Source organism: Notothenia rossii (assembly GCF_949606895.1).
Source record: "Notothenia rossii genome assembly, chromosome: 11".
Taxonomy (NCBI): domain Eukaryota; kingdom Metazoa; phylum Chordata; class Actinopteri; order Perciformes; family Nototheniidae; genus Notothenia; species Notothenia rossii.
Window position 1 is genome coordinate 10,364,020 of NC_136910.1, and position 12,500 is coordinate 10,376,519.

Consider the following 12,500-nt stretch of genomic DNA (forward strand, 5'->3'; position numbering starts at 1 on the left):
ATACAATGAAATACTATACTTTACCTACAAGCAATAAATAAATGTACCTACATAACTATAAGCACAGTTGGTGAGGATTTAGAGTTCTGCCCTTGGAGGTAGAAGATCAATTAAAATGGGGATTTTAAGAGAGGGAGCGGAGTTAAGGCAAGATATAACGATTAAAATTCAGCTGGTAAACAAATATCCGTTATATTTCTTGTATTATTATTTTGCGCCAAAACGCAATCACCCTCCGACACAATAGGTGGCGATTTGTTCAATCAACGCTGCTTGAACGCTTAACATCCGGTTATAAACACAACGAAGAAGAAACCTAGTAAGCTCATTGGCTGTTCTTTGAGGATGTTGATGATTTGGCCCGTTTTTAACACGGAGACATCTAACATGCTTTTGGTGAAAAAACACAAATTGTGAATGTGTTTCTTTTTAGCGCCATGGGTGTTTTTTTCCTGCTGAAAAACGCAACGATAAGAAACCGCTAATATATATACATTTAGGGCCAATAACGCTACTTCTTTGTAGGTTTTTTAACGAACCGAATTTTGATACGTTTGCTAACTAGCCTGTGTTGTAGAGTTTCCCACAGCCACTTGGACCGACCTAAGGCTTTGCATCAAGTGACGTAAAGAATTGGAAATACTTTTTATTGGAAAGATGAGTGGAACTGTGACTGAAGAATCTGGTGGGTATAATTAAATAGATATTTTATTTCACATGACTCAACTTAGATTGCACAAAGCACTGAAGAAGTAACAGACGTTTACTTTGCATGATGAACTGCTTGTCAAAGCTTTTAAAGATTATTATTTCAAATATGTATTGTGAGTCAAAGAAACAATTACATGGAATATATTGTTGTCAATGCTCATTCCCATTTATATTGAATAATTATAATGTCAAATTAATGTAGCCTACATGTTTAATGTGTGTAATGTTTAATTGTAAAGCACTTTGAGCACCTGAAAAAGCGCTCTAATAAAAAAATGTAATTTATTATTATTATTATTATTACATTCACAGATATAATGGATATGATTGTATTTTTAGATTGGAACAATATCAGAAATAAGAATATTTAAAAAAAAAAGAGAAAGGTAAATAATCTAAATTAATATGTATATACTATGAAGAGTTACACAAAATACATATTGAACACAAGAGACAGGGACCTAGGTAAGATACGGAAGTTTAGGCACATTGATTTATTTCCCTTTTATCCTTCACCTTATTCTTCCTTATCTTAATAATTCTAATGGTTCAACTTTGTTTTGTCCCTGTGCTACAGATACAGAGTGGACCCAGGAATACACCCAGAAGCTTCTTGCTGCAATGAAAACCATTGCAGCAAGACAGAAACACCTGAAGAGCACATATTTAAAAGCACTGAAAAATGTGGACTGGAAAGAAGTGGCTTTCGATCCTTTCACTCCTGAAGCATGCAAAAAGAAATGGGGAGAGATTTTAAACAAGGTGAGTCGCAGTTCAATCCTAAATAGGGATGTCCCGATCACCTATTTTTGCTCCCGATCCGATTCCGATCATTTGATTTTGACAATTTGCCGATACCGATTTTTCCCGATCCGATCTTTATGCAATGCATTAAGAAAAAAAAAACATTCAAGTTGTCCCTTAAGGTTGTTGTCCCTTAAGGTTATTTAATTTAATTTAAATTGGATATTCTATCCAACATGGATATAGCTTCTTTTTTTCACAGCAGCATTGGATCAGTTCAGTTGTGCAGCATTGGATCAAAACAAAATAAAGCGTATCAGTACTCGTTAGCTTACTGCTACAATTAGACACTGCGCCCTGCCCACTCTGTTGCCAGATTTGAGAGAAATAAGCAACCAGGTCTATGAAAACAAGCCCCAAAGAAGCAACACATACATGATGTTGTGTAATTTGAAACCAAAACTAAGGCCTCAGGATGACTTTAAGACTATTGAACATGGTCATTTTTGTTTTGTAACATTGAATACAAAATAAAAAAAAGTATTAAAAAAAAAAGAAAAAATCCCGATCCCCGATTTTTTGAAAATCACGTGATCGGCTCCGATCCCCGATCACGTGATCGGATCGGGACATCTCTAACCTACATTTTAAGTTGACAAAACAATGTCATCACATAGTAGCTGTTTCAAAACTTTTAATTATATCATACAATGTACTTCAGCCAATGGAGTCTCCCAGCTGACTCAAATCTTAAAGGGATAGTTCGGATTAATTGAAGGGGAGTTTTATACACATTATATATATTTATATATATCGAATTAAAATGTGTGCGTATAAAAAAGACAGGTAGTGAGAACACCATATTCGTTTTCAATTGTATTTTTATTGGACTCATATGGAGTTGTTCATCTGCACAACTGACAATTTAGTGTTTCAAAATATCACACTAAAACAAATACACTCTTATGAATGTTTTTAGTAATATCTTTGTTTTTCTTGCGCAGTTGCAGAAGATTCGGACCCTCAAGGAGATCCTCGTTGAAGCTGAAGATATCATTTCCAATCCTTTGATGAACACAAAGGTAAACCCTGCACAATCTAAATGTAGAGAGCTTCAGGTTGTAAATATCACCTCTCCTAGTTCAGTGTTATTTCTGAAATACCATTTAAATAAACACATTAAAAGTCTACATGTTTCATTCTGCGAGTTAACAGTAAGCTATTATTTTTTATGCAGATGCACCCAGATCACCCGAAGAGACCCACACCTCCAAATGCCGCATTTTGCGAGGAGAACTGGGTCAGTTATCATAATAAGCACCCAGATATCGGTCGAACAACGCTATTCAAGCGTCTAGCCAATAAGTACCAAGCGCTCCCTGATGAAGAGAAGGTACAGGCAACATAAACAACATTTCCTTTCATTCTGTGTTATCTGAGGTCTCACTTTTAAATGATGAATGTCTGACATTTCCCAGGCTCAATATGAGGAGAAGTTTAATCTCGCAACAGTGGAATACAAGAAAAAGAAGAAGGAGTTCAAGTAATTCATTAATACACTTACCAAATAAATGTATCACATTAAGTATAGGCTGCCTGCTTAAACACAGTGTCAAACTAATTCTTTATATTTCAGAAAACAATGTGAACCGAGACCCAATAAGAAGAGGAAAAAGCTCCCAGACGACAGCACAGATGTAAGTGATGGTCACTAACCTAACCCTAACAGCCACACCTAATGTTCACAAACGTTAGTGTCCTGACTGAATACCATAATCATATAATAACTGTTTCTATGACGACAGTTATTATGAAGGTCACGTATAACACTGCTGAAAAGGTTGTTATTATTAATGAACTTCAAATGAATTGAATCCAGCAAATGCAGGAAGAAGAGCAGACTGAAGATGCAATCTGCATGCCTCCCAAACCTCCATTGTAAGCCACACACACACACACACACACACACACACACACACACACACACACACACACACACACACACACACACACACACACACACACACACACACACACACACACACACACACACACACACGCAGGGTTACTAATTGGCAGCAGGCAGTGAAGATGTAGTGGTTAACTTTAAGTTATTTTTTAAGTGTTGGCAGAGACAGTACATTTACCGTTTGATTTGAACAAGGGCTTCTTAAGCTTTTGTTACCTACACTTAGTTCTGTTAAAAGCATGCTCAATGTTTCCTGCCTGTGATGATAGTTGAAGAAGTTCAGTGGAGAACCAGCAAATGTATTTAACTTTGCTATATGTCTTGTCTTTTGGTAACTTAAACAAGATAGCATGTTTAACAAGCAGCTTATTCACTGTCACATGTGTGTTTGTCTGTGTGTTTGTGTTTCATTAGCAATGGCTATAATATTTTCTGCAAAGAGCAACCCATGACGGGTTTACCAAACAAGTCCTACACCAGTGTGTGGGCCGAACGCTGGAGTAACTTGACTGACAGTGAGAAGGAAAAATACAGCTTCCGCTGCAGACAGGTAGGGAGGAACACAGACAAAAGTGTTACAAAACATTAGCTTCCTGCTTAAAAATCACTTGAATGTGAAATAAATACTTTTCTTTCAGATGAAGGAGGAGTACACCGTTAAGCTGAATGAATATTTAAAGGTGAGTCCTTTACAAGACTACAGTTGAGCTAGTGCTGTCAGACTTTGTGTGACGATGGTGTTTCTGTTGCTCAGACTTGTGACCAGGAGGAGCAGCAGAAGATCCTGAAAGAGAATGGCACCAAAAGTCCACAGGTGAGAAGTTATTTTTTGGTTCATGAACAGTTCTTGTGGTTAGAACAAAGGCCAAGTACCTGTAGATGTGCTATTTATTCTGTTTAATTAGAGGAGTAAACGTCTGAACACTTGGTTGACTAATGTTAACATGTGTCTTTTATGTGCAGCGTGATGTTAAAACAAGAAAAGTTCCAAAGAAGATTCCTAACGAGCCCAGTAACCCTACATGTTTCATTCTGCGAGTTAACAGTAAGCTATTATTTTTTCTGCAGATTCACCCAGATCACCCAAAGAGACCCTTACCTCCAAATGCCATGTTTTGCGAGGAGAACTGGGTCAGTTATCATAATAAGCACCCAGATATCAGTAAAAAAAAGATATTCAAGCGTCTAGCCAATAAGTACCAAGCGCTCCCTGATGAAGAGAAGGTACAGGCAACATAAACAACATTTCCTTTCATTCTGTGTTATCTGAGGTCTCACTTTTAAATGATGAATTTTCTGACATTTCCCAGGCTCAATATGAGGAGAAGTTTAATCTCGCAACAGTGGAATACAAGAAAAAGAAGAAGGAGTTCAAGTAATTCATTAATACACTTACCAAATAAATGTATCACATTAAGTATAGGCTGCCTGCTTAAACACAGTGTCAAACTAATTCTTTATATTTCAGAAAACAATGTGAACCGAGACCCAATAAGAAGAGGAAAAAGCTCTCAGACGACAGCACAGATGTAAGTGATGGTCACTAACCTAACCCTAACAGCCACACCTAATGTTCACAAACGTTAGTGTCCTGACTGAATACCATAATCATATAATAACTGTTTCTATGACGACAGTTATTATGAAGGTCACATATAACACTGCTGAAAAGGTTGTTATTATTAATTAATGAACTTCAAATGAATTGAATCCAGCAAATGCAGGAAGAAGAGCAGACTGAAGATGCAATCTGCATGCCTCCCAAACCTCCATTGTAAGCCACACACACACACACACACACACACACACACACACACACACACACACACACACACACACACACACACACACACACACACACACACACACACACACGCGCAGGGTTACTAATTGGCAGCAGGCAGTGAAGATGTAGTGGTTAACTTTAAGTTATTTTTTAAGTGTTGGCAGAGACAGTACATTTACCGTTTGATTTAAACCGGGGATTCTTAAGCTTTTGTTACCTACACTTAGTTCTGTTAAAAGCATGCTCAATGTTTCCTGCCTGTGATGATAGTTGAAGAAGTTCAGTGGAGAACCAGCAAATGTATTTAACTTTGCTATATGTCTTATCTTTTGGTAACTTAAACAAGATAGCATGTTTAACAAGCAGCTTATTCACTGTCACATGTGTGTTTGTCTGTGTGTTTGTGTTTCATTAGCAATGGCTATAATATTTTCTGCAAAGAGCAACCCATGACGGGTTTACCAAACAAGGCCTACACCAGTGTGTGGGCCGAACGCTGGAGTAACTTGACTGACAGTGAGAAGGACAAATACAGCTTCCGCTGCAGACAGGTAGGGAGGAACACAGACAAAAGTGTTACAAAACATTAGCATCCTGCTTAAAAATCACTTGAATGTGAAATAAATACTTTTCTTTCAGATGAAGAGGGAGTACACGGTTAAGCTGAAAGGATATTTAAAGGTGAGTCCTTTACAAGACTACAGTTGAGCTAGTGCTGTCAGACTTTGTGTGACGATGGTGTTTCTGTTGCTCAGACTTGTGACCAGGAGGAGCAGCAGAAGATCCTGAAAGAGAATGGCATCAAAAGTCCACAGGTGAGAAGTTATTTTTTGGTTCATGAACAGTTCTTGTGGTTAGAACAAAGGCCAAGTACCTGTAAATGTGCTATTTATTCTTTTTAATTAGAGGAGTAAACGTCTGAACACTTGGTTGACTAATGTTAAAATGTGTCTTTTAGGTGCAGCGCGATGTTAAAACAAGAAAAGTTCTAAAGAAGATTCCTGGCGAGCCCAAAAAACCTTTTAAGTAAGCCCGATCGTAATACATTTGTTCCTTATAAGATTCCCAGAAATATTTAAAACTCTACAACTTGCAATATCTACCTGCAGGAAAACTAATTTGAGATGTTTTCCTTACTCACAGTGCTAATATAATATTCTGCAAAAAGCAGATGTTACTTTTCAAGGAGACATTTCCAAACTCAAGGGAGCGATTCGCCAAGGCCAATCTAATGTGGAGAAACCTCTCCTATGAAGACAAGAGTTGCTTCATACAGGAGGTAACTGAAAACATGAAAGGGTACTCGATGGAGCTGCAGAAGTGGTTTAAGGTATGAAGAATCCTGTTCTGATTGTTTCAATCTTAGACATTTAACCTTTATACTACTGGAACGTCCTTTAAAATGTGTCACATTTTCCATTCTTTAGACATTGTCAAGAGCACAGCAGGCGTCTTATCGGACAAGTAACCCCTCCGTAAGAACTTACCGTATTCAAGCACTAGTTTCTTTATTTACACACTATTCTTCAATATTTCTTCACGATTGTTAACATGATTCTTTTTCAGAAATTGAAATACCTTGGTGAAAATCACAGTAAAGAACCATTTGCCTACAGACCATCGGTAAGTTTAAGTGTTGAAACAAAAGACGTTACGTTATAATTAATTATTTACTGCACCAATGCAGGGCTCTGACTGTCTCTCAGTTTTAATGTACTTTATCTGAAATGTCACTTACATTTACCAGAAGTATACTAATAAGTTTGTAGTCAATGAATGGTACACAGTTAGGAAATTCTTATTTTTGGGTTAACTGGGTCATTCAAAAAGAAAAAATAATTTAGATATCTATATTATATGATGTAATTCATAGGATTCATTCAATTCCATCTGCATTTTGGTTTAAAACAAGCTCTATATTCAGTCCACATTTATCATTATGTCACGCAGGATTCAGAAGATGAAATCTTTGAAGACTGCAACAGCGAGCAAGAAGGGAAGATGTTTGACTTTGAAGAGGTTCGAACACATTAAAAAAACACATTATTTGAACTTTTTGTATCATAGATGTTTAATTAATATTTCATGTTGTTTTATAGGACGAAGAGGAAGAAGAAGATGACGAAAACATCACATTTGAAATGTTTTAGATGGTGATTGGATGAGAACAGAGCTTGTGAAGTTCAGAGCCAAATTCTGGATTAAGTGCCTGATTTTAATGCCACATTGTACTGTATTGAGAACTGCTTCTTTAACATATTTTGGGGGCCTTGATGTTAAAATAGGGTCCCTTTGCAAACAAGATGCTTTGGGATCAATGTAATTTAATCCTGTGTTGTGTTCACATGCTGTTTTTACTGTTACACAATGACTGCTTGTATGCATCAAAATAGTTTAGGGAGAAAACACGACATGGGAGTTTTATATCAGTTCTCATATCGCCTCATTTTACATTTGATGTTGGGAATTGTATTTGTATTGATTGTAAAAACAAAACTTCTTTGTCAAGCATTGTTTTGTATTAATACAAAACCTTTTTTAGATTTTTCCAATAAACATGTTGAATAAAATGTGATTAATTTTTCGATTATCCTTTGTTAAGTTGAAGTAAAAATGAACAAACGAACAGTGCAGGGGAAAAAAGGTTTATAATTACTAATACAGAGCCGAACAAAAGGCTTATTTAACCCCTAAATGTCAGGGGGTAACGCAGTCACATGTCGCGCTGGATGAAACAAACACATCAGAGCTGATGCAGAGAAGAAGCACTGCTGCAAAGGAAGCCCTCGGTGGGACTCGTGTAGCAATCGATTGCTACTGTCTGATCTCTGTGATATAAAGATGGATGCCTGCCGAAATAGGTAAATAAACACAATTAGCAAATTCCCGTTGCTGTGGTTGCTATTTGTCCTCGTAAGTAGTTTTGTATTATGGGATAGAATCGTAGGATCGTTTTGGTCTCATATTATTGGAGTTGAGAGCGGAACAGCCGCAGTGCAGCAGCCGTGTTGTGTTCGGGGACAAGACTCGCTGTGGTCAAATGTAATTCTTCAACAGCAGAAACCATTCAACCACTTACAAATGTGTTATATTGTTTCTAAATACTCAGCCAGGTTTAATACATTTGATGTGTTTAGTTTGTAGATGTAGCTGTCGTTTACCTGGAGGATACAGCGTCTTGTAACCTCTTGGCATGCTTCAATTCCTCCAGCCTATTCATAGCCACGCTCTTTGTTTTCCCCAGCAAGACTTTGGCTAAGCTACCTCCGTTAGAGAGCAATGCTCGCACCGGCAGCGTTTGTAATTTGAGCTAACGTCACGTTTGTGTGTTTATTGCGACATTGCAGTGCTACAACACCCAGTTATTTTCGGGTTTCTGTTATTCGCAGGTTATAAACGAGGGAATTGAGTCCCTGGTAGTGTTCAACGTGCAGTTGTAAGTAGCTGCATCACATTCAAGGCATCATATGTTGACCATGCGCTCATTTACATGCATTGGGTAACGCCGCTGTGTTGCTAACTGTGTTTCCCTCCTGCTGCAGCCCTGTTCTGGCCAATGTTTGCTGCGCTACAGCATGAACACAGCAGTGTCGGTTCATCTGGTAGTTCTGGCAAATGAAAATGGAGGAGGTTTCAATGTCCAGCCTGGACAACAGCAAGCTGGAGGTACAGTAGAGCAGAGCCACTGTGTGACGGTGGTTTAATCAGCCTTGGAAATGCCCATTACATCTGAAAACACACGGCAGGAAACAGACAGTCTGACTTGTGCCTCTGTTTCTCCCGACCCTTCCTGCCAGGGCCTAGCTCAGGACATCCTGTCTGACCTGGTGGAGGATGCCTGCCTGGGTCTTTGCTTCGAGGTCCACAGGGCCGTCAAGCAGGGCTATTTCTTCCTGGATGACACAGACCAAGAAAGCATGAGGGACTTTGGTGAGCACAAACTCTACTATAGTGAAATAAAGGTGACATAAATAATGTGTGTGAACAACAGACATGTATAGCTTTTCACACATTTGATGATAAAAGATTCAAATCTGACTTCAGCACCAATGACTCGTGACTTTACTCAAATCTGAGCCTTATGACTTGAAAAGCCTAATAATTAACGCAAATGAATGTATTTCCCTTCATTTCCTGAATCAAGTGAGGTTACCACTTTCCATTCCACTTTCCATCAATTTGACACTTAATTCCCCAAATCCATTTTGTTGAACCAATCCGTCAGCGTCCTTACAGGTTGCAAATCAATGACTTGGTCACACTTAAATAACACAACATTAAACAAAAAAAGACAAAGTCAATAACAATGCATTCAGACAATAACATCTCTCATGCCATCTCTCATTCCAGAAATTGTGGACCAGCCGGGATTGGATGTGTTCGGCCAGGTGTACAACCAGTGGAAAAACAAAGAGTGTGTGTGTCCCAACTGCAGCCGAAGCATTGCTGCCTCCCGCTTCGCTCCACATCTGGAGAAATGCCTGGGGATGGGACGCAACAGCAGCCGCATAGCCAACCGCAGGTATGAGAGAGATAAACAGGTAACCACAGTAAAATGGACAAATTAAAATCAAAGGAACACGTACACATTTGTCCTTTTAAGCTAAATAAAACCCACCCTACTACTATGTGAAAATGATAATAGGCAAGGTATTCAATAGTGCATATGTACCATATTTGAGTTATCAAATTTGTAATCTATGTATACTGGAGATGCCCCACCACCTTTGAGTATATTTCCTTAAATAGAAGGATAGGAAACATTAAAGTTGGTTTCAGGTCATAATGTATTTTTATTCTAATCAAACTGTTATTTGCAGCGAGTAATGCTGAGTCATTTGTGTGTGTTGTGTCTAATTATTCCCTATTTTACAGAATAGTCACCGGTAACAACACCAACAACAAGTCAGAGAGCGACCAAGAAGACAATGATGATGTTAATGATAACGACTGGTCTTACGGTGCAGAAAAGAAAGGTGATGTAGTGCCGTTATGTTTGACTTCCTTTTTAAATTGATTGCCAATATAATTCCCAAATTAAATGACCCTGTTTTTTTTATCTAAACTGTAATGTGTTTCTTTTACAGCCAAGAAAAGGAAATCTGATAAGGTACTTTTACTTTATTCTAACAATAAGTATTACATTGTTTTATCATCCTAATCCCTATTTAATTTATAAAAACACATGGAGAGGTTTTCTGATTTGTCAACGCATAATTGACATTTATATTTTTCCACCTCAGAATCCAAACTCACCCAGAAGATCAAAATCATTCAAGCATAAGAACAGTAAGTGAAAATGAATGCCTTAAACTTCTTCTTTTGTTTGTACTATGGGTACTTGTGTATCCAAATACTCATTACTTCTCAATTTGTAGGCTAGTTATTTTAACATATTTCTTATGAATGCTGTCTAGTGCAGCATTGTGGTTTCATTATTTGATGTTAAAGTGAAACCGCTTTGTGTCCAAATACTTCCTCCTTAGATGATTGCTTAGTTCTAACCTCTCAAAATAGTTTTGAATATCTGTCTCTTAGCTATGCGTCTATGATGACTTGCATTAATCAGACGTATCAGCGAATTAACCCTTGTGTCTCACTTTGAAAAAGTTCCCTTTGTTTAAAGTCTGTTTACATCAGACTTTCTTTATTAGTCAGCATCAGGGAAATGTACAACTGTTCTTTAATACATTTATCAAATGTATGTCAATGAGTCATGGTCTGTCTCTTGGCCATGACAAAATAATGATTTTAAAGACACGAGGTACGGGTAAAGTAAGTGGTTTTATTAAAATAAACCAAACTAAAGGAAAGCTACCAATATGAAGTGTGTATATCAGCAGTATCAGTTGTGTAGCTGTGGATGAGTGAGCATAATGTAGGGCAAACTGTTGTATGCCAAAACCAAAGACGATGCCAAACAAATTACACAAACGGGTAGCTGCTCTCAGGAAGGAGGTCTGCCAGAAAAGAGAGAGCGGACGAGACACAGATTTTGATGCATTTTTTTAGTGCAGGAAACCAAGAAAAATAGCAAAGACATGCTCCTGGAGATGCTCAAGGGTTAAAGTTCATAATTAAATCATTGTAATCTGTATATTGCATGAGTAAATTAATGAAATTCAGCCTGTTGTTTATTCCCATAGGCATGATGGGTCCTAGACGTCGAATGGACAACCAGGAGAGCCCACGCCTGCTGATGAAAGACGAGGCATTCCCTCAATAACACACTCAGTCACAAACACACATTCTCTTACCATAGTGTGTGCACATACACACATAAACGCACATACGGGAAGACCAGTAACACTTCTACTTTGGTTCTTTATGTTGTGAATCAATGGACGTCCATGTTATAGGTGACACTCATGGCGTTTGCTGCTCTGAACAAGCAGTCCAGACCTCTCACTGTATACTTGACAGATTTTTTTTAGTTTTTCACAAATCATTGTACCAACACTCATTTTTTTCTTTTGTTTTAGTTTCTTTTGTTTAAGAAGTTCTAGCTGGAGTCCAAAATAATGAATTTGACCGTATACAGTTTCACTGCACAGAGGTAGATTCTGGTGTAGTTCATGCAGCGGCCAAGCAGAGGCAGCTGTGTGAAGAGTGATCGTGTGCACATACAGTATGTTTTGTTTTTGTATACAGAAATGATTAGGTGTACTTCTATTTCCTCAACTTTTAAAATCTCATTCTTTGAATAATAATGTCAAAGACCATCATTTCTCAATGTTTGTCTTTTGTTTTCAGTTGAATCACGATACAGTGACTCTGTTTGCCATTCACCTGTGCAAACTAAAAAATGTTCAGTAAATCAACAAGCAGGTATTTGCTGCAGACAGCAAGTTTGTTTTGTTTCATTTTTGGCTAGGTCGGCTTGTTTTCTAGCATTCAAAAATGTCTTTGTATCATGTGTTTACATTGTAAAGGGTTAAATATATCTTCGGTTTGATGTGATAGTGTAAATATTCCAATAGTTGAATTGCTGCTATCATGGCTCAGTTTGTTTAATCTGTCTAGCATAATAAATGATTTGTTACCTGTCTTTATGTCTCGTGTTAACTTGAAATCGTTGGCAGGCAGTCACTAAATGGGGGTGTAAACGTCACCCTGCTCAAGTACTTGCATTGAAAACAAAAATGACCAACAGGGGATGCTGTTGCTCAAATGATGAGGTTTAGAGATGTTAGTTTGGTTATTTTGGTAAATACATAACATGTTTTCTTAGTGATGTGCTTCTGTACAACTTATTCTTAGGAAATAGAGACGTAGTAAATAATTTTTCAC

At 37.7% G+C, this 12,500-nt stretch overlaps 2 protein-coding genes across 7 annotated transcripts; both read left to right on the forward strand.

The window, feature by feature from the left end:
• The first annotated feature begins 330 nt into the window (after positions 1-330).
• On the forward strand, positions 331-7,785 carry LOC307023562 (nucleolar transcription factor 1-like). 3 transcript variants are annotated; one of them, XM_079656873.1, is made up of 23 exons: positions 333-685; positions 1,289-1,473; positions 2,460-2,537; positions 2,693-2,848; positions 2,934-2,998; positions 3,092-3,152; positions 3,335-3,393; positions 3,839-3,974; positions 4,063-4,104; positions 4,179-4,238; positions 4,388-4,648; positions 4,735-4,799; positions 4,893-4,953; positions 5,140-5,198; positions 5,626-5,761; positions 5,850-5,891; positions 5,966-6,025; positions 6,169-6,236; positions 6,354-6,540; positions 6,638-6,685; positions 6,777-6,833; positions 7,161-7,229; positions 7,310-7,785. In XM_079656873.1, exons 1-23 carry the CDS (start codon positions 658-660, stop codon positions 7,358-7,360), a joined length of 2,034 nt encoding a protein of 677 aa, XP_079512999.1. In that variant the 5' UTR covers positions 333-657; the 3' UTR covers positions 7,361-7,785. The 3 variants fall into 3 exon arrangements, 2 of the variants coding, with proteins under 2 accessions (XP_079512999.1, XP_079513000.1); XM_079656874.1 differs by having other exon boundaries at positions 334-685; positions 4,493-4,648; XR_013803735.1 differs by lacking the exons at positions 6,777-6,833; positions 7,161-7,229; positions 7,310-7,785 and having other exon boundaries at positions 331-685; positions 6,382-6,540.
• Positions 7,786-7,935: 150 nt separating this feature from the next.
• atxn7l3b (ataxin 7 like 3b) lies at positions 7,936-12,258 on the forward strand. Of its 4 annotated transcripts, none has more exons than XM_079656884.1 (9): positions 7,936-8,071; positions 8,600-8,646; positions 8,753-8,876; positions 9,008-9,140; positions 9,561-9,732; positions 10,086-10,186; positions 10,298-10,320; positions 10,454-10,499; positions 11,337-12,258. In XM_079656884.1, exons 3-9 carry the CDS (start codon positions 8,826-8,828, stop codon positions 11,354-11,356), a joined length of 546 nt encoding a protein of 181 aa, XP_079513010.1. In that variant the 5' UTR covers positions 7,936-8,071; positions 8,600-8,646; positions 8,753-8,825; the 3' UTR covers positions 11,357-12,258. The 4 variants fall into 4 exon arrangements, with proteins under 4 accessions (XP_079513010.1, XP_079513007.1, XP_079513008.1 ...); XM_079656881.1 differs by having other exon boundaries at positions 11,357-12,258; XM_079656882.1 differs by lacking the exon at positions 7,936-8,071 and adding an exon at positions 8,076-8,123 and having other exon boundaries at positions 11,357-12,258.
• Positions 12,259-12,500: the final 242 nt, after the last annotated feature.

Excerpts from the sequence above, each read along its gene's own strand:
- atxn7l3b (XM_079656881.1), top strand. The coding sequence starts at position 8,826 with ATGAAAATGGAGGAGGTTTCAATGTCCAGCCTGGACAACAGCAAGCTG. Across the intron at positions 9,733-10,085 it reads AGCCGCATAGCCAACCGCAG|AATAGTCACCGGTAACAACA; the intron begins GTATGAGAGAGA and ends CCTATTTTACAG. Across the intron at positions 10,500-11,356 it reads ATCATTCAAGCATAAGAACA|GCATGATGGGTCCTAGACGT; the intron begins GTAAGTGAAAAT and ends TTATTCCCATAG.
- LOC307023562 (XM_079656873.1), top strand. The coding sequence starts at position 658 with ATGAGTGGAACTGTGACTGAAGAATCTG. Across the intron at positions 1,474-2,459 it reads GGGGAGAGATTTTAAACAAG|TTGCAGAAGATTCGGACCCT; the intron begins GTGAGTCGCAGT and ends TTTCTTGCGCAG. Across the intron at positions 4,954-5,139 it reads TCTCAGACGACAGCACAGAT|CAAATGCAGGAAGAAGAGCA; the intron begins GTAAGTGATGGT and ends AATTGAATCCAG.